Source organism: Pelodiscus sinensis, chromosome 31 (genome assembly GCF_052426305.1).
Source record: "Pelodiscus sinensis isolate ZL-2025 chromosome 31, ASM5242630v1, whole genome shotgun sequence".
Classification (NCBI taxonomy): Eukaryota; Metazoa; Chordata; order Testudines; family Trionychidae; genus Pelodiscus; species Pelodiscus sinensis.
The window spans coordinates 5,025,978-5,045,011 of NC_143082.1; the positions used below are offsets into that span (position 1 = coordinate 5,025,978).

General features: G+C 50.2%; 2 protein-coding genes across 7 annotated transcripts in view; both read left to right on the forward strand.

The window, feature by feature from the left end:
• LOC112543502 (adhesion G protein-coupled receptor E1-like) overlaps positions 1-10,013 on the forward strand; it is a 38,697-nt gene extending 28,684 nt beyond the window's left edge. For 2 of the 4 annotated variants that reach the window (XM_089774844.1, XM_089774846.1), the window contains 4 exons: positions 1,581-1,672; positions 2,456-2,624; positions 3,559-3,648; positions 9,960-10,013. In XM_089774844.1, the coding sequence (XP_089630970.1) occupies positions 1,581-1,672; positions 2,456-2,624; positions 3,559-3,648; positions 9,960-9,998 (390 nt within the window). In that variant the 3' untranslated portion in view covers positions 9,999-10,013. Of the gene's footprint in view, positions 1-1,580; positions 1,673-2,455; positions 2,625-3,558; positions 3,649-4,790; positions 5,819-9,959 lie in introns of those variants that run through there. The other 2 variants (XM_075902277.2, XM_089774845.1) reach the window with 2 other exon arrangements.
• Positions 1-19,034, forward strand: part of LOC102463292 (uncharacterized) — a 180,374-nt gene that overhangs the window by 96,636 nt on the left and 64,704 nt on the right. The window contains exons 1-4 of one of the 3 annotated variants that reach the window (XM_089774815.1): positions 9,992-10,125; positions 13,150-13,408; positions 17,283-17,330; positions 18,189-18,332. In XM_089774815.1, coding sequence (XP_089630941.1) covers positions 13,378-13,408; positions 17,283-17,330; positions 18,189-18,332 — 223 coding nt within the window. In that variant the 5' untranslated portion in view covers positions 9,992-10,125; positions 13,150-13,377. Of the gene's footprint in view, positions 1-9,991; positions 10,126-10,875; positions 13,409-17,282; positions 17,331-18,188; positions 18,333-19,034 lie in introns of those variants that run through there. The other 2 variants (XM_089774816.1, XM_089774814.1) reach the window with 2 other exon arrangements.

Consider the following 19,034-nt stretch of genomic DNA (forward strand, 5'->3'; position numbering starts at 1 on the left):
GCCGTATTGGTCTCCCAACAGTTTTCAGGGTGATTAAAGTCCCCCATGGGAACCAGGGCTTGTGATCTGGAAACTTCTCTCAGTTGTCCGAAGAAAGCCTCATCTACCTCATTCACCTTATTCGGCGGCCTGTAGCAGATACCAACCACAACATCACTGCTCTTGCTAAACTTGACCCATAGACTCTCAACAGGCTTTTCTCCCTCTATATAGTGGAGTTCTGAGCAACCATACTGCTCTCTTACATGCAATGCAACTCCATCTCCTTTTCTCCCCTGCCTGTTCTTCCTGAACAGTTTATACCCTTCCATGACAGCTCTCCAGTCATGCGAGTCATCCCACCAAGTCTCTGTTATCCCAATCAAATTGTATTTCTTGGACTAGGCCAGGGCCTCCAATTCTTCCTGTTTGTTACTAAGGCTTCTCACATCTAGCCTGGACAATCATAATCGAACTTCAGTAGCTCCCCACACTGAGCTGTCCATGGTGCTTCTGCTCTCACAGCCAGCCAGTCCCATCTGCATACTTGCAGGGCACCTGAGACACTGACTGCTATTCTGGCCTCCAGCAGCTTTTATGGGCCTTCCTGGGCCCTGATTGACTGGTTTCTCCTGCAGCCACTCTAGCCTGCTTGGAGGACTTCTGTGTGGCTTCTCTTCTGTGGGGTATGGAAAGGCCACAAGCTTCCAGCAGAGGGATTTAGGGCCTGGTTCATTCTGTCATAGTCCCAGTCATCCCCTGGTTTAATGCTACAGACCTCAAAGGAGTCTATGCCTAGGAGGGTTTTGGCTCAGTGAGGGATGAAGCAATAAGAGCTCCCAGCTGAAGCTTGTGAACTCCAGTTCATGCAAGGAGGCTTAGCATATGTCCTGTTGGGACATCCAGTTATCAGACCAGATCCTCTGCTGGCATAAGTCAGTATTGCTCCAGTGGTTTCAGTGGTGCTTTGCTGATTTGCACTAGCTGGGGACTTGGCCAAATAATCATATGGAATAGGAACACTCTTGGGGTATGTCTACACTAGCTCGTTAGTTCGAGCTAGATAGGGTAATTAGGGCAAGCGGAGTTGCAAACGAAGCCCGGAATTTAAATATCCCGGGCTTCATTTGCATGTTCCCGGGTGCCGCCATTTTTAAATCCCCCTTAGTCCGAACTCCGTGCCCGCGGCTACACGCAGCACAGAGTAGGTAGTTCGAATTAAAGATCCTAATTCGAACTACAGTTACTCCTCATTCCACGAGGAGTAACGGTAGTTCAAATTAGGATCTTTAATTCGAACTACCTACTCCGTGCCGCATGTAGCTGCGGGCACGGAGTTCGGACTAAGGGGGATTTAAAAATGGCGGTGCCCGGGAACATGCAAATGAAGCCCGGGATATTTAAATCCCGGGCTTCGTTTGCAACTCCGCTTGCCCTAATTACCCTACCTAGCTCGAACTACCGAGTTAGTGTAGATGTACCCCCACTGATGGTGATAATTTCTGCTTGTGCTCACGTAGAGGCCCCCGCCCTGCCCCACATTCTTTCCTCGGAGCCTGAGACAAATCAGGGTGAGTTACCCCCTTCTGCTTTGATTCCAGATCAATTCCGTCCTTTTTGCTGTAACCCTCTGGATGCTGCAGAGAAAACTTTCCAGCCTCAACTCTGAGGTGTCCACCCTCAAAGACACCAGGTAATGTTATTTTAAAAGCAGAGCTGAGATGGATAGTTCAATGGTAAGGGGGAGGGGACAGAGCGGGAACCAGGACTCCTGGATTATGTCCCCAGGTGTGGGTGTGGAGTGGCGTGAAATTGTTAGAACTGGGAGCCAGGACTCCTGGGTTCTATTCCTAGCTCTGCTGCTGGCAGCATAACCTTTTGCAAGGTGTGCTTCAATTTCCCTCTTTGAAATAGGGCCAATACTATCTGAAGGAGTTCTGAGCCTCTCTGAGTGCTGTGTCAGCTCTTGGAGCTCCTCAGTCTGACAGACTGTTCCCCAAGAGCGGTGCAGGACACCCCATTGTTTGTGTCCCTCAGTCGAGGCATGGACAAGGTGCTGGAACACACTTTGTGCAGAGCTAGATGCTCTTGTGAAGCCAAGATGGACAGACCATCTGTTGGTGGAAGCTTCTGTCCCTCTCTGGGATTTGCTGATTTAAATCAGGGGGAGATCTGCTCCCAGGAAACTTTCCCCTCATGTTTATATGTGTCTACAGCCAGCACTGGTGGCCATGTTATATGAGCCAAATGGGTCGAAATCTGTCCCACCCCTCTTAGTGAGGCTTGGCTCTTTAGTTCACCTGGAGCAACTTGTGCATTGATCTTTTGAATTCTCTAGGCCAGCTGCTCTCATACCTGGACAGGGCAATGACAGAGCTTGGCTCTCTGGAGGCATTTGTCATTTCATTTGGAGCCCCCGGACTCAGCTGCTCCAGAGGGCTACTGTCATGAGATCTCTCTGTCTGCTTCTCTCCAGGCTCCTGACCTTTAAAGCCATCGCCCAAGTCTTCATTCTGGGCTGCACTTGGATTTTCGGTCTCTTCCAAACCGGCCCAGCCGCCGTGGTCATGGCGTATTTATTCACCATCCTGAACAGCCTGCAGGGGGTCTTCATCTTCCTGGTGCACTGCCTCCTCAATCGCCAGGTACCCCCAGGGCCCTTCGTCCCCTCCTGGACTTGGCAGAGCCCCTTCCACACGAGAGCAGGGCGACCTAACAATGCTTCACTAAGCATACTTTGCAAGATCCCCCCAGCCTTTTCCTCAGGGATCCCCAGTAGCAGAGCAATGAAGATGCCCCTTTTTGAGAGAGGAAGAATAGCCCAGAGGCTGGAGCACAAGCTTTGCACTCAGGAGATCTGGGTACAATTCCCTGCCAGTGCTGTCGTCTCCTTGATTGAACCACTTAGCCTGTCGGTTCACTGGAAACTTCAGTCTGGCTTCCCTGCTGGGGAAATGGTGTTCTGAGAATCCCCTTCCCTGAAAAGCTCTGCCTCAGCTACAGGGGGAGGATTGGGTGCATGGCACTATGACTATGCTTTTGCCAGAAGAGGCAAAGCAAATGAAGCACTGATTAGCATTTTCTCATGCTTCATTTGCATAATCTACTCCGATCTCTTTTTGTGCAAGGGGTTTTTGCACAAAAAAAGCAGTGTGAAAGTTTCCTTTTGGTGCAAAAACCCTTTTTTATGCAAGATCATTATCCTCCCCTGGGGAGGCATAAGGATCTTCAGCAAAAAGGGAGGTTTATACAAAACGGCCATGGCCACACTGCTTGTTTTCGCGCAAAAACCCCTTGTACAAAAATGGATTGGAAGAGATTATGTAAATGAAGCACGTGAAAATGCATTTGCATTTTCTTTTCTGGCAAAAGCCGTAGTGTAGAGAAAGTCTATGGGTATTTTCTGCTGCCACAGAAAGCTCTATCTTTTCCCAAGGCTTAGAGGAGGGGGAGCATAAATAGCTGTAATTCTCCTTGATGCTGAGGTGATGGGCATGTTAAAATGGGGCTAAGGCACTGAGAGAAGAGCTCTCCCATGTGCTAGCAGTGTGATGCCACTGTCTGTCTCTGCGATTCCAGGTGCAGGAGGAATACAAGCGATGGTTTACCGGCAAATCCAAGTCCTATTCGGAGGTCTCCATGTCTACTTTAGCCACCAGCAGCAAAGTGGTAAGAGAGCCGATGGCCCTGAGATCTTCATTGAGCCATCACCAGGTGCAAGCAGAACACAGGCTAGATCCTGGCAGGGTTACAGCACTAGACTGGGAGTCAGGCCTCCTGGGTTCTATTCTGGGCTCTGGATGTGGAGCAGGATAAGGTCTAGTGGTTGGAGCAAAGAGGGCTGCAGGTCAGGACTCCCCGGCACTGGGCAGATGTGAAACCTGAATCTAGTTAAGTTGGTATGAAAGCTATGTGCAAACCAGGAGCACAAGCCACTGAAAGTCTGAGATGTCTGCTCTTTAATCATTTAACTGTTCTGGGAAGTCCAATCCTGTGTCTGTATTTGGGCTTAGCCTCGATTCAGCTCTGGGAGGCCAAGAAGCAGGGGGTAGCCAGAATGGGACTGTAGGGTGAGCAATGACAGGTGGGGTATCAGCCATGGAGCTGCCTCTCCCCCTGCCATCCTTGGAAGATGGGGAGGTACAGATGCTCTGGCCAGGGGCCCCATAAAATGGGAGCTCCATAAAAATCTGTGCCCTGAACCCCCTACCCACTTCTCTTCCCCTCAGTCCCCTGCTGGGAATGGAGGTTGTTACAGCAGCTTGCCCCTTTCCACCTCCTGGATGCTACAGAGGAGGCGGAATCAGGCTCTTGCCCTGTTCACCAACAGCGCTCCCAGCAGGGGATTTGGGTTGTACATGGAGGCTTGCAAGCTCCCGACTCTGCTCCTTTTCAGGAGCGCTGGGTGGCGGAGCCCCTGACCCTATGCCCCTGGTCCGGCTGGAGCCCTGGGCAGAGAGGGGCAAGCCCCCGCCCTGTAGTAGGATAGAAAGAGAGCTGTGGGTGAGTGGGCCTGGATGCTAAGTGTGTAGGCCCAGGCCTACTCCTGGTTATGCCCCTGACAGCAAACGGTGGAGAAAGGAGAGATGTTGATTGGCACCAGTGCAGCTGGCTGCAGGGTTTGCCACTGGGGGAAGCACCAGTGATGCCAATAGATATGGACATCTGCTACTCTGGGAGCTTGAAGTCCAGGTTCAATCCACATGCACAGACAGCCTGATCCCACTCAGCCGAGATCCAAACTCTCCTGGGAGTTTGTGTTTTCCCTCCTATCCCTCCGGAATCATGCCGGTGTCTCTCATTCCTTGTAGGGCTGACCTTTGGGCTGGAAGGCAGGAACTGCCATCGTGCTTTGGGAGCAGGAGAAACTTTTTGCAGGACTTCAATCCGCCTTCATTAAAGCACTTGCAGCAGCAGGATCAGAACTTCTAAACCAGCCTCCCATCTGTCTCGGCAGTCAGTGTGATTGTGGGTTAAATCTGCAGGCTGGGAAGAGGTTAGGGTGGGGATTAGAGCTTGGGGTCCTGGCAGTCAGGACCCCTCAGTTCTTCTATCACTGGCTTGTATAATCTAGTGTTAAAACAGTTGCACTCCCGCCACATTGTTAGGTTTCCTCTTTGCATCCATGAGGACTAGAACTGCGAGACCTGAGCTGCTTATCATCTGATGGGAGCCAGAAGTCAGAGCCCTGGACGTGGGCCAGTAGCGTCTATAGCTTAATCCAACCTGGAACTGTTGCTGCTTTTCTGAGTTTTCCTTTCTCTGTATTTATTATTATTTTTCCAATCCTCTGTTTCCCTGGAATCTGAGCAGGGTTTGTGTCATAATCATGAGGGTTAGCCAGCATCCTGTGGACTAAGGGGTTTAACTATGTCTCTGACTAAACCAGGTGGCAGGCAGCCAATAGAAATGTAGGTTGGAATTTCAAACTGGGACAAAGGCATTTTTTGATTTTTCCCTCCTTTGTCCTGGGCAGTTCCTTTCTAGCTACGGAAGAGACAGACATGTCTCTCTCTCTCCATGAAACCATTCTTCACTTTCTGTAAAGAGGGTAAAGTTTAGATAAATCCATTATAAATGGGATCTGATATGTGTGCACTTTTAAAAAAATGTTTTGGGTTTCCTTTGTAACTAAGTTCTAGGCTCATGGTGAAGTTTCTTCATGAGTATATTATTTTGTTACTTTTCCATCTAGTCATTATGCTTCCAACAGGAATATTGTGGTGATAATAAAAGTTCTTTCTCTTTTATTTTTATTAACCTGGTATTGGTTAATTTTTGTGTTCTGGTTTGTTCTTTAGGGGTGAGATTTCCCAAGTGATCTCTCCCCTGATTTTTGTATCAATACTTGGGTGGTGGCAGCGGCGTTTTTATCCCCAAAATCTAGGTTGTTAAGATTTTGGGGGGAAGTTTGATATCAAAGCCCGGTAGATAAGATTTTGGAGTACTTTTGCTGGCCCCCACTTCTGCATTTATCGTGCCAAAGTGGGAAAGGAACCATGACAGTTCGCGTGTCTGTGGTATTTCAATACTGTATAATGAGTTGCACTGTGGATGCCTGATTTCACGGGTGCCTTTTAAAATGCCTCCTCAAGTGGTCTTGTTTCTACACCCTAAAGTTTACTGGCTCACTTGTTTCTCCCTCTAGCAGCTGGAAATGGGGAACAAGCAACCGTTCCCCGAATCCTCACAATGCTCCATCTGAATGCGGCTCTGAGGGATCCTTGACACCAGGGGGCGCCGCCAGGCATAACCAGTAGTGCTGCCCCATGACTTCAGTGTAGCCAGCACTAACTGTGCCATGACTGCTTAGTACAAGCCAGGATTTAGAGCAACTCCTAGTGGTGACACAGGGAAGTGCAGTCTGGGAGCTGGAGTGCCTGAGGGATATAGCCAGCGCTCTCAGTACTGGCCCTGCTTTTCTAGACTTCCCTGCAGAGTCCTGTCTGCTCTGCTACCAGGGCCCCCACCCCTGGAAGCAATGGGCCAGAGCTCGGTTCTTTCGCCCAAGCTCTTGTTGGGGCCAGTGGGCACCCCTCACCGGTGCCATTGACCCCGCTGGTTTGCACCCCCTGCTGCTGCCCCTGTGCCCCGGGGGTGAAAGTCAGTTAAGTTTTTTACAAGTACTGTCGTATCGCACCCCCCTGCAGGAACGCAGGACAGGGACCTGGGGGTGGTGGTGACAGAACAGTACCCGTGAGAAATTTAAGTGTAGGATGCTTAGGGCAAGGGGTTAGTTTGTGTGTGGGGGGGGAGGCTCCGGGCAGCAGTTGGGAATGTGCGCAGTGCAGGATTGAGGTCAGGAGCCTGGCAGTGAGGAGGGGCTCAGAACAGGAGACAGGGGCTGTGCAGGAGTCAGAACAGGGTGTGAGGGTGTGGGGGGCTCTGGAGTAAGGGCAGGAGCCTGGGGTGTGTAGGGGTGAGTGGGAGGGGCACGGTGATGCAGCCACACATACCGGGGCACTGCTGCTCTTCTTTCCCTTCCCCTGTTTGGGAGCAAGGGGAAAGTGCACAGCTTGCTGCATCCTCCTCTGCTCTCCCCAGGGCAGCCAGAAGCAAGAGCACCAGCTGCACGTTTTCCTCTCCTTCCCTGATTGTCAGGGGAAGGGGAAGAGCAGCAGAGTTCTGGGTACATGTGGCTGGAGCCCCCGCCCCATTCCTAAAGGGCATAGAAGGAAAAGGGGGCTAGAGGATGGAACAGCCCTGGATGACTGAGCGTGCCCCCAGCTAGCCTCTTTCGCCTGCCTGCCTGCTGCTTAGCAAGGTAGCCCACAGGAGAGCCCCGCATGAGCAGAGTGACATTTTGCTCTGAGTTTTCTCTCCTCAGCCTGAAACAAAATGCTTAAAAATGCCCCCACCAGGCCTGAAAAGTTGCTCTTCTTCTTTCCCCTCTCAGAGCTTCCAGCTCCCAGGCAGCCCATCTCAGAAGCTGGCATTGCCATGCCAGGCAAACGGCAGATCTGAGGTGAGCTGGCACGGCTGCAGCAGGAATTAGTGCTATCCATCATGGAGACCTCCTATTTTAAAGAGCCCCCATTTTACAGATGGGGAAACTGAGTCACACAGTGGCACGGACCTGCTGACGGTCACGCATCATTGCCAGGAATGGAGCCCAAGTGTTCACTGGCACGAGGCTGTGCTTGAGCTCTGAGCCCATCCTGCCCCTTGCGCAAGCTGTTTTCGTTCCACTTCTCTGCCCGTGACCCAGGGGAAATGCTGCGCCTGCGACTAACTCAGCACATTTCTTAAGTGGGACGCTCCCTGTGTTGTCAGCTCCCCCAGTCACATGGGTGCAGGGAAGCTTCTTGCTCTAGCTCTGCTGACCTCTTGGTCCCCTCCTGGCTCCGCACACGGCCTTCACGGAATTGGTTCCACCTGCCCCGGCAGAGGAAAACTGGGGCCGCACCTGCCTTCCAGAAGAAGATGAGGAGGAGGCTGCATCAGGTGCCTCTAGTGATAGCATCCCATTCGGCTCTCCCTCCCCGTGTCAGCACAGGAGCTCTTTGTGTTGTTACAGGGGCAGCCGCTGCATCCCTACAAAGGCAGAATTGGAGCCCTGGACCTGCTCAGCAGCTGCTGGCGGCCAAGGATACAGTGCCCCATACGAACAAGCCCCCAGAAATAATCACACCAGGCTGATCCCAGCCTCCCTCCCTGACTGAAGGCTGGAACCCCAGGGAAGTACTAAATGGGACAGCTCCCTTATAAGAACGTGAGAACAGCCATACTAGGTCAGGCCAAAGGTCCATCTAGCCCAGTATCCTGTCTGCCGACAGTGGCCAATGCCTGATACCCCAAAGGGATGAACACAACAGGGATGTTAAGTAGGGATTAATTTGCTAGCCAAGTAGTTGATAGAATTTCCATCGACTACTCGACTAGCTGATTTCACCTTTCGCATTTCACCTTTGAAATGTACAAGAACCTCAGCGGGGACTTTTGTGCATTTCAAAGTTGGAACGCCGTGTGGTGCCCAGGGCCAGCGGGGAGTCCCGCTGACTCTGGGCTCCATGCAGGTGCTTCCCCGCGGTTAGCAGGGGACTTGGAGTCCTGCACTGGCCCCATGCTCTACGCGGGCTCTTCCTCTTTGAAATACATAAGAGCCCCCAGTAGGGAACTCTTGTACATTTCAAAGCTGGCATGCCGCGTGGAGCCCAGCATCAACGGAGGAGTGATCCCAGGTTCCATGTGGCATTGCCACTTTGAAATGCCGTGAGGAGCCCAGGGTCAGACTGGGTGACCAGCAGATCCTGGGCTCCAAGAGGTGCTGCCGCTTGAAATGCTGTTTGGAGCCCAGGGTCAGCTAGGGAGTCCTGGGCTCTACTTGGCATTTCAAAGTGTCAGCGCTGCAAGGAGCCAGGCTCCCCGTGACATTCAAAGCGGCGGCGCTACATTGAGCGGCTGATCCCAGGCTCTGTGTGGAGCTGCCAGTTTAAGTATCCGCTCTTCTCCCCCATCTTGCTGCCTCTACCTGATGGAGGCAGCAGTGGGGGGAGTGACTAGTCGACTGTGCTGTTGACTAATCCTTACGTCCTTAGAACACAACAGGTAATCATCAAGTGATCCTTCTCCTGTCATCCATTTCTGGACTCTGACATTCAGAGGCTAGGGACACCATTCCTACCTATTCTTTATAATAAGTATGGCTGGACCTAACCTCCATGAATTTATCTAGTTCTTTTTTGAACCCTGTTCAAGTCCTGGCCTTCACTAAATCCTCTGGCAAGGAGTTCCACAGGTTGACTTTGAACCACATGAAGAATAACTTCCTTTTTTTGTTTTAAACCTACTACCTATTCATTTCATTTGTTGAAACCTAGTTCTTATGTTATGAGAACAAGTAAATAACTTTTCCCTAATTCAGCTTCTCAATTCCTATCATGATTTTATGGACCTCTCTCTTATCCCTCCTTCATCTCTTCTTTTCTAAGATGAAAAGTCCCAGTCTTTTTAATGGCTCTTCATATGGCAGCTGTTCCAAATCCCTAACCATTTTTGTTGTCCTTTTCTGAGCCTTTTCCAGTGGCAATATACCTTTTTTGAGATGAGGTGGTCACGTCTGTACATAGTATCGAAGGTGTGGGCATACTATGCGTTTATATAGAGGCAATCTGATATTTTCTGTTTTATTCTCTATCCCTTTTCTAACAATTCCCAATGTTCTGTTTGCCTTTTTGACTGCTGCTGCACTCTGAGTGGATGTTTTCAGAGAACTCTCCACAATTATTGCAAGATCTCTCTTGAGTGGTTACAACTAAATTAGTCTCCATAATTTTGTATGTGTAGTTGGGATTATTTTTTCCAGTGAGCAATTTATCATCTGTAAATTTTACCACCTTGCTCTTTATCCCTTTCTCCAGATCATTTATAAATAGGTTAAATAGGATTGGTCCCAGTACGGACCCTTGGGGGACCCCACTAGTTACCTCTCTCCACTCTGAAAACTGACTATTTATTCCTACTATTTGTTGCCTGTACAGTTATCAGTCCATCAGAAGACCTTTCCTCACGTCCTGTGACAGCTTACTTAACAGCCTGTGGTGAAGAAACTTGTGAGAGGCTTCCTGGAAATCTAAGTACACTGGATCCATTGGATCCCTCCTGTCACCATGATGGTTGATCCCCTCAAAGATCTCTACTAGATTAGTAAGGCATGATTTCCCTTTACAGAATCCATGTTGACCTTCCCCCCCCCCCCAAAATTATGTTAATCTATGTGTCTGCCAATTCTATTCTTAACTATTGTTTCAACTAATTTGCCCGGTACTGACATTAGACTTACCTGTCTGTAATTGCCAGGATCACCTCTAGAGCCCTTTTCAAATATTGGTATCATGTTAGCTATCTTCCTGTCATCAGGTATAGAAGCTGATTTAAAGGATAGGTTACAAACCACAATTCATAGTTCTGCAATTTCACATTTCAGTTCTTTCAGAAGTCTGGGGTGAAGTGTTACTGATCAGTTTATCAATTTATTCCAAAACCTCCTCTAATGACACATCAATATGGGACAATTCCTGAGATTTGTCACCTAAAAAGAATGGCTCAGGTTTGGGAATCTCCCCAGTATCCTCAGCCATGAAGAGTGAAGGAAAGAATTCATTTAGTTTCCTGCAATGACTTTATCATCTTTGAATGCTCCTCTAATATCTCAGTCATTCAGTGACCACACTGGTTGTTCAGCAGGCTCCTGCTTCTGATGTATTTAAAAAACATTTTGCTATTACTTTTTGGCTACGTCTAGACTGGCGCGATCCTCCGGAATAAAGCCCTTTTCCGGAGGATCTCTTATTCCTACCTTCAGGTAGAAATAAGGGCTTTATTCCGGAGGATCGCGCCAGTCTAGATGCTTTTTTCCGGCTTTTCCCCAAGCTGGAAAAAAAGTGGCGGACATGTTTATTTAAATCCCCCGCGGATTTCCCTATTCCAAAGTTAGAAATTAGCCAGTCCGGAGAAGGGGCCAGTCTAGACGTAGCCTTTGAGTTTTGGTCTAGCTGCTCTTGAAACTCCTTTGGCTTTTCTTATATTAGCCAATTAGCCCATCATAAAATGGGATTATCAGGCCTCTCCTCCATGTCAGTCTTCTCTCCTGAGCCTCCGGTCTCTCACTATGTCTTTCTCTCTCTTTCTCTCTCTCCTCCTCCTCCTCCTGCCTCCCCCCCTCTCTCTGCCTTCTTCCTCTCTCTCCGTCTCTTTCTTTCTCTTCTCCCCCTCCTGCCTCTCCCTCTCCCTCTCTCTTCTGCCTCTCACTGGGGTGCTGCATGGGGAGTGCGGGGCCCAAACGGCCGCTTGTGCTGTTTGCTCCCCCGCGGCGGCCCGGCTGAGCGGCTCAGAACTCAGCTGAGTGCCATGGCGTGAGGCAACAGCGCTCCCCAGAGGCGACTCTGTAACACTACAGTGTTACAGAGCAACAGACACTGGGCTACTATATATATGATTTGTAAACTTAATTTGACAGAGTTTATGCACCTTTCTATTTTCCTCAACAGAATTCAACTTCCACTGCTTAAATGATGCCTTTTTATCTCTTACTGCTTCTTTTACTTGGTTGTTAAGCCATAGTGGCACTGTTTTGGTTCTCTTACTGTGTTTTTTAAATTTGGGGTGTACATTTTAGGTAGGCCTCTATTACGGTGTCTTTGAAAAGATTCCGTACAGCTTGTAAGGATTTTACTTTGGGTGTTGTACCTTTTTAATGTCTAACTAAATTCTGTATTTTTTTTTTGGTATCCCTTTCTGAAATAAAATGCCAGTGTTGGGCTGCTGAGGTGTTTTTCCCACCACAGAGATGTTAAATTTTATTACATTATGGTCACTATTTCCCAGAGATCCAGTTATATTTGCCTCTTGGACCAAATCCTGTGTTCCATTTCGGACTAAATCAAGAATAGCCTCTGCCCTTGTGGCTTCCAGAACCAGTTGTTCCAAGAAGTATCATGTAAGGTGTCAAGAAACTATCTCTGCATCTTGTCCTGGGGTGATGTGTACCCAGTCAATAAGCTGAAATCCTCCACTGTTATCACGATCAAGTGGTGGATAATATATCCCTACTGCTATATTCTTTTATTGGAGCATAGAATTACTATCCATAGCGATTCTATGGAACATGTTGGTTTATTTAAGATTTTTACTTCATTTAATTCTACATTTTCTTTCATGTATAATGCCACCAGCACAACCTGTTCTGTCCTTCCGAAATATGACCTTGTCCCATTGATTGTCCTCATTCTACCAAGTGTCCTTGATGCCTATTATATCAATATCCTCCTTAAATATGAGGCACTCTAGTTCACCCATCATATTTTTAGACTTTGTGTATAAGTGTGTTTGTGTATAAACTCTGGAAAAATTTGTCACTGTTTAGCTGTTTACCATTTCCTGATATGTTTGAATGGCACTCTTTTTCATTTGACCATTTCTTTCCATAGTTTGTCATCTTCCATCCTCTTCTCCTTACTAGAACAGAGAATTCTATTAATATTTTCCCTAAGAGATGTCTCTGTTTGATCCATGTGTTCCTCCTCAGGCATCAGCTTTCCCCCAGACCCTAAGCTGTGTCCTTTGGAACAGAAGCATTTGGACTTTGCTGAACTTTTGTACTGGGCTAAAAAGGAAGTGAGTTCGACAGGGTCTCGTTTTTGCGTGTTTGGAGCCAAACTGGTCAAATTTTCCTTTCCAAATTGACTTTCCTTCTGACATTTGCATTGTGTGCGACGGGGTGAGGTGTCATGCAAGATCACATTTTCAGAGCAGCAAGTGAGATGGAAAACCAGTGTTAAAAGGCAACATTTTGCTTGACCTCAAATGTTTTTATTTTCCATCTGAATTTTTTTTCCAACGAATTTTGAAAGTTTTGTGTTTCATTCCTCACTGGAATGAAAACAGATTTTGAAATCATGAAGCCCTCTATCAAATGGCAGTTTTCTTCTCAACATTGAATTTTGATGCCTACTATCTAGCCACTAGGTAATGCTGCCCTGGGAAGAAAACTCAAGGGTTCCAATTCCGATATCCTGTTCTACCCATTAGATCACTCAACCCCTCTCAAGCTAGGATGGGACCCAGGAGTCCTGTTTCCTACGTCCATGCAAGACTTACCCCCCACACCCCACTTTCATTTCCTAAATAGAAAAGACTGCAACTTCCCCTATTGTTTCCTGTTAATTGCAGGGCTGCTATTTGGGGACACTGATAGGATAATAAACATGTATTAGATGTCCAGAGATCACCCTGGGCAGAAGGAACAGGTCTGTTGCAAGAGGAATAGTGCTGAGCTGAAAAACGGTGATAAAGAAGCAGCAGAAAAAACAGTGCCACTCAGCAAACTTCCTCTGCTAGATGAGAACGGGATAAAGTCAGTTCAGTTTCATTGCCTGGCAGGAGAAGGCAGCAGCCACGATGAGGGTGCAGTTTATCACCCCCCTTGTAGGTAAGTTTGCAAGGAATTGGGTTATTTTCCTACAGTGGGGGCTTGAGAAAAACCCACTTGAGGCTTGAATGGGTGGGGACTGTGCTGACTGTTCAGTGGGCCCCACCTATGCCAAGGCAGGTGGGAACCTGCCCAGATGCTAGCCGCATGGAGGCAGGGGATGGGGGGGGGGGGGTGTTTGTTAGGCATGGAACAGTCGAGGTGTGTGGGAAGCAACAACAAGAAAGAGGGGGAGACTCAGAGGAATGGGCGTCCTGTGTTGGCCCCCTACTGAAATTCAGTGGGGGTTGGGCTGGCTGGCCCCAATACCAATTCCCTGGAGGGGAAGGATCCATGAGAAATCAGAACCCTGAGACTGCCAGTCCCCAGGAGCATGGGGAGAGGAAATCGCTCCTGGTCAGCAGGCTGGGCAGGCTAATGAGGGGGTCAGGACACCAGGGGTCTGTCTTGTCCACTGGGTGAGCTGAATTTGCCTGGATCTCACAGAGTGGAGCCAAGCTCTGGAGAGAGCAGAGGCCTGAGTAGGGGAGGAGGAGCAGAGCCAGGCCAACCAGAAAGATCCAGAGAAGCATCCCAGGGAGCAGCTCAGTGTTGGGCAGAGCTGCAGACAGCACCGAGAGCAGATCCCTGCTGGGAACAGAACTGCAGCCACAGAGCCAGAGAGGTCAGAGAAGCAGCCCCAGGGTTGGAGGCAACGCAGCAGGGAGTGGAGCTGGGGGGGCTGGAGCAGTCAAGAGCTGGGAGCAGGGAGCAACTGCAGAGAGGAATGGGGGCTCTGGGCAGAGGTCCTAGCCCAGGAAGGCTCCTCCAGCCAAATAGCCCCACAGGGCAAACAAGGTGGGGGGGATCATAACCTGGATTGGGGGCTGTTGCTGGGGAGAAGGGCCCTGCCTCCCAGAGCCTGAAGTCACAGCCAGGGCCTGGGCAGGAGGCCTGGGACGTGTGAGGAGCAGCCTGTGATCTGCCCTGACACTCCAGAGGCGCTGGGTGTGACGTCCCCTGCCACAGAGCAGGGTGGCCTGTTTTCCTCTCACTTTCCCGGTTTTTATTTTTAACAATTGCTGGGTGTGTTTGCTGTGAGCTGTCAGTGATGAGCAGGGGTCACGGAAGCATCTAGAGCAGGGAGAGGACCCCAGAATGGGGACACCCAGCCCCTGCCCTAAGTGACCTCAAGGTTGGGGGTCAAGCCCCCCAGGAGTCCTGGGCCCAGCCTAGTTGTGGTTGAGGGGCTCTGCCACACAGAGGAATGGAAGAGGAGCCCTCCAGCTCTGGGTAAAGGAAGTGGGAGCGGGGCCTCAGAGCCTTTCTCTAGCCCATGTCACAGGTGGGGTTGTGTAGAAACCAGGAATGTTCCCCTCAGTAGCAGAACCATCCCCTGCGTGCAGGAAGAAAGCCAAAGAGGAGCCTTTAGGAAGGTCACAGGGCTGCGGCGGCTGCTCCCCCAGCAGTGCAAAGAGCTCCAGGGCCGACAGGGGAAAGAGATGGGCCGCCTGGGATGCCCTCACTGCTAGACCGGTGGCAGCCTCCTCCTCTTCTCCCGCAGGCTGAGGGTCCCAGCGGGTGGGAGGGCTGCAGCTGCCTTGTTTTAGGTGGGGCCCACTGAACAGTTTGAATTGTCCTGGGAGGAGATGACAGAGAGCTGGTCTGATGGTGGTCAAGGTGAAAGGGGCTTGGGACTATAAGCAAAGAAGCTCTCCCCAGGTTTTGGTCCCTCCTGCATTTAGAAAGACAAGATTGTACCTAAACCCGACCAGATCAAAGGAAACACCGGATCCCATCATCATTTTGTGCTCCCGAAAAGGGCAACCACAATTGCAACTGTGTTGGGCTCTTTGAGGGGTTGTTAAGTGAATTCAGCCCAAATCGTTAACCTGTCACGTAAGTGCTGATCTGATGAGTGATCTGGACACACTCTGAGTCGTTAGTGAGACAGTTTGCAGAAGTCGCGCAGATTGGGGAAGAGGTCGTAAGGGACAGGACAGGGCATGGACACAGAGAGATCTGGATCCCTTGGGAGGGAATCAAACAACATGCATTTCAGTGGGACCTCTGGAATAGAGGAATATAGACTGTCGGCCACACTCACAGCACAGGGGGCTTAAAAAAGACATGGGACTTTGGCTCATTCTATGAGCCCCCTCGCAGAGGAGAAGTTCCCAGCTATGTGGGCATCAAGTGATCTCCAAAAGCCATGCTCGCGAGCTACCTCCTGCCAACTCCAGGCCCAACTGAGGCTCGGGGTTCTGAAACACTCTCTGGGTGAGGCGCCAGAAGCCCAGCAGCTCGGGGCAAACCCCTCTGGAGCTGGGAAGGCAGGTGGAAATCTCAGAAAACTCCTGCTGGCAGGGCCTCCACACACAGGGCTGTGGGGAGCTTCTCTCTGCCCCACTCACAGCTACAGCGGCTCACGGTGCCATCTGAGTTCCAAAGAAAGGGGCCAAACTGGGTGGGATCAAAGGGCCGTGTCAGGCCCAGTGTGGGCCGGATGCTCCGCACGTGCAGCCCAGCCCACGAGGCGGTTTCCCTTTGGAAACTGAGGGGTCCGGTGTTTTCAGGCTAGGAAATAGCAGAATGTTTTTAACCAGGAAAGGAAAGAGGCTCTGGACCAGTCTCCCTGTGGGACTAGGGGGTGTCAACAGCCCAGCTAGGTGTAGGGTGGGGCAGGATACGTGGCTATGCAGGGCTTTGCGGTGGCAGGAGAGTGGAGCTCTCAGATCCGTCCCTTTTTCTTGCCAACCCTTCGCTGCCTCTAGCAGATCTTCCCCAGTTCCCTGGCTACAGGAGTTAGCCTGTCACTGGTGCTGCCCCCGAACCCGCTGCTCCCAGCAATTCTCCAGCTGAGCCATGGGCTAGATTTTATAATCGCTTGCTCCCCAGTCGCCAGTCTCACCTGGGAGGTAGCTCATCAGCAGAGGTGAGGCTGGGCCAACCCAAGCTTCCTACAAAGAGTTTAAATCTAAACTTGCGGGTTGGCAAAGCCCTTGTCTCTCTCACACTTGTCAGGTATTGTGTCCAGTTCTGGGCCCTCCACTACAAAAAGGATGTGGACGCATTGGAGAGGATCCAGTGGAGGGCAACCAAAATGATGAGGGGGCTGGAGCATATGACCTACGAGGAGAGGCTGAGGGAGTTGGGTCTGTTTAGTCTGCAGAGGAGAAGAGTGAGGGGGGATTTGATAGCAGCCTTCAACTTCCTGAAGGGAGGTTCCAAAGAGGATGGAGAGAGGCTGTTCTCAGTAGTGACAGATGGCAGAATAAGGAGCAATGGTCTTAAGTTCCGGTGGGAGAGGTCCAGGTTGAATATTAGGAAAAACTATTTCACTAGGAGAGTGATGAAGCACTGGGATGGGTTACCCAGGGAAGTAGTGGAGTCTCCTTCCTTAGATATTTTTAAGTCTCAGCTTGACAAAGCCCTGGCTGGGTTGATTTAGTTGGGATTGGTCCTGCTGAGGGCAGGGGGCTGGACTTGACGACCTTCTGAGGTCTCTTCCAGCTCTATGGTTCTATGACACAGACTGGGGGGCTGTGACGTGGCTGTGCTCCACCAGCAGAGCAAGGAATAAACCCCCCATCTCCCGGGACCTTGCCCACCACTCTGCCCACTAGTCCACACAGCCCAGTGAAGAGTAAATGCAATAAAGCCCAGTGCCACAGGAACATCCTAACTGTCAGGGTGGTTAAACACTGGAATAAATTACAGAGGGAGGTTGTGGAATCTTCAACACTGGAGATTTTTAAGAGCAGACACCTGTCAGGGATGATCTAGTTGGTTCTTGGTTCTGCCGTGAGGGGCAGGGGACTGGACTTGATGTCTCAAGGTCCCTTCCCGTTGTAGTATTCTGTGATTCTACCCTTGTTTGTGTCTGCTCTTGCAGGGTTTTGCTGGCTCATCTGCCTCAAGGCGACTCATTTCTCCAGCGCCGGTAAGTTGATGCCTAGAAACCTGAGCAAAATCTCCAGATCTGAACCCTCCCACCCATCCCCCGTATGTCCTGTAGCTGGAAGGGGCTTTGAACAGGCAAAGAACTTTCCATCCCATTTCCTCCTGTCCTTTCCCTGCATTTTCCTTGTTCTGATTTTCCGTTTTCTTCTGCCCCTGGAGCTGCATCTGCCTCTCACTTCTCCATTTTCCAGAAAGCCACTTGCTCCAAGGGGGGCTAAACAGAGCTGCCTTTTAATTCTATAATCAATGCGGGTTCCTTCTGCATTTCTAACTGAACAGGTGCAACAAGCCATTGCTAGGCCCAGATCACACAAGGTGCACCTGTGGGGTATGTCCCAGGTCGATTCATACCCAACATGATTCCACGCCCCTGTCAGGGGCGCATCCCACACTTTGGGGAACACTGTGCGAAAGGTTGCAAGTCAAGCACTCCGAAGTTAGGAAATGCCAGAATCCAAGTGTTCTCTGCCCCTGTCTGCATTATGCCTCAGGCATGGAAAATGGGCATGACAGCCCCTCTCCTCGGGATTCAGTTCACAGGATCAGCACCTGCAGCACCCATCCTCTGTTCCTACCCTCCCCGCTGGCTTCTCCTCTCCAGCTGCAGGGGAGGGGCCTGCAGAGCTTTTCTGGCTTCCTCACCTGATGCCTCTAGAAGAGGGTCCAGCTGCCTTGATCTGACCTCCCCAGGCACCTCTTCTGCCAGGTCCTCGCTTGGGGTGGGCGGGCAGGGCCAAAGAGCGAGTGTGAAGCCCATTGAAGATGTGCAAGGGGGTGAAGGTGCAAAGAGAAATTAATTATTTTATTTTAATCAAATCCTTCCTTCTTGATTTCCCAGACAAAGCGTGTGAAAAGTCGACCGTCTGTCCTAGTTATGCAACCTGTGAAGTCATCTCTGGGGGCTATCGTTGCGCCTGCAAACGTGGGTCTGTGTCTAGCACTGGGGAGCGGTATTTCACTGATAAAAGTGTGACGTGCCAGGGTGAGTGTGAGTTCCTGAGCCCAGCTGGGGGAGGGGAGCCGTGTAATGGGGTGACTGTTCCGTTGCTGGGGTCTTCCACTTGGTCTGTATCGAGGACGTTGCTGACTGAAAAGGGGGATGCAGGGATGAAAAGTGCGAGGAAGGGATAGATGTGGCCAAGCAAATTTACTGATTCGGCTTCACCCGCAGGTCAATCTGTTCCTTTCTGCTCAGGTGACAGCAAATAAAATGGAAAAACTGCAGTGCAGTCTGCACACAGCCCTGGGGCTGGGCAGTGTAGGATGGGGTTGGGGACTGAATTCCATGTCGATGCTGCATCCTTCCCTCCTCCAATTGTCCAGACAGCACCATTAGCAAATGCAAAGGGGAGGCGCATACTGTGACCCTGCCTCCTTCGCACCTAATTTTGAGACACCTGGAAGAATATGAAGAAAAGTTTGACCCTCAAACAGGGTGGGGGAGGATTTCTTTGTAGGTTCCCTCTTCCTCTGCACCTGTGTCAGAGCCAGTCACAATCCAGCTCCTAAAATGAGTAAAAGGAAACTTTTTTTTTACCTGAAGCAACATTAACTTGTGGAACTCCCTGCCTCAGGATCTCACAGAGGCTGCCAATTGATCATGTTTTGAAGAAGGATTAGGCTTTGATACAAATAGAAAGACCATCTGACATGATCTTCCAAAGCATCTAGTTCCAGCCACTGA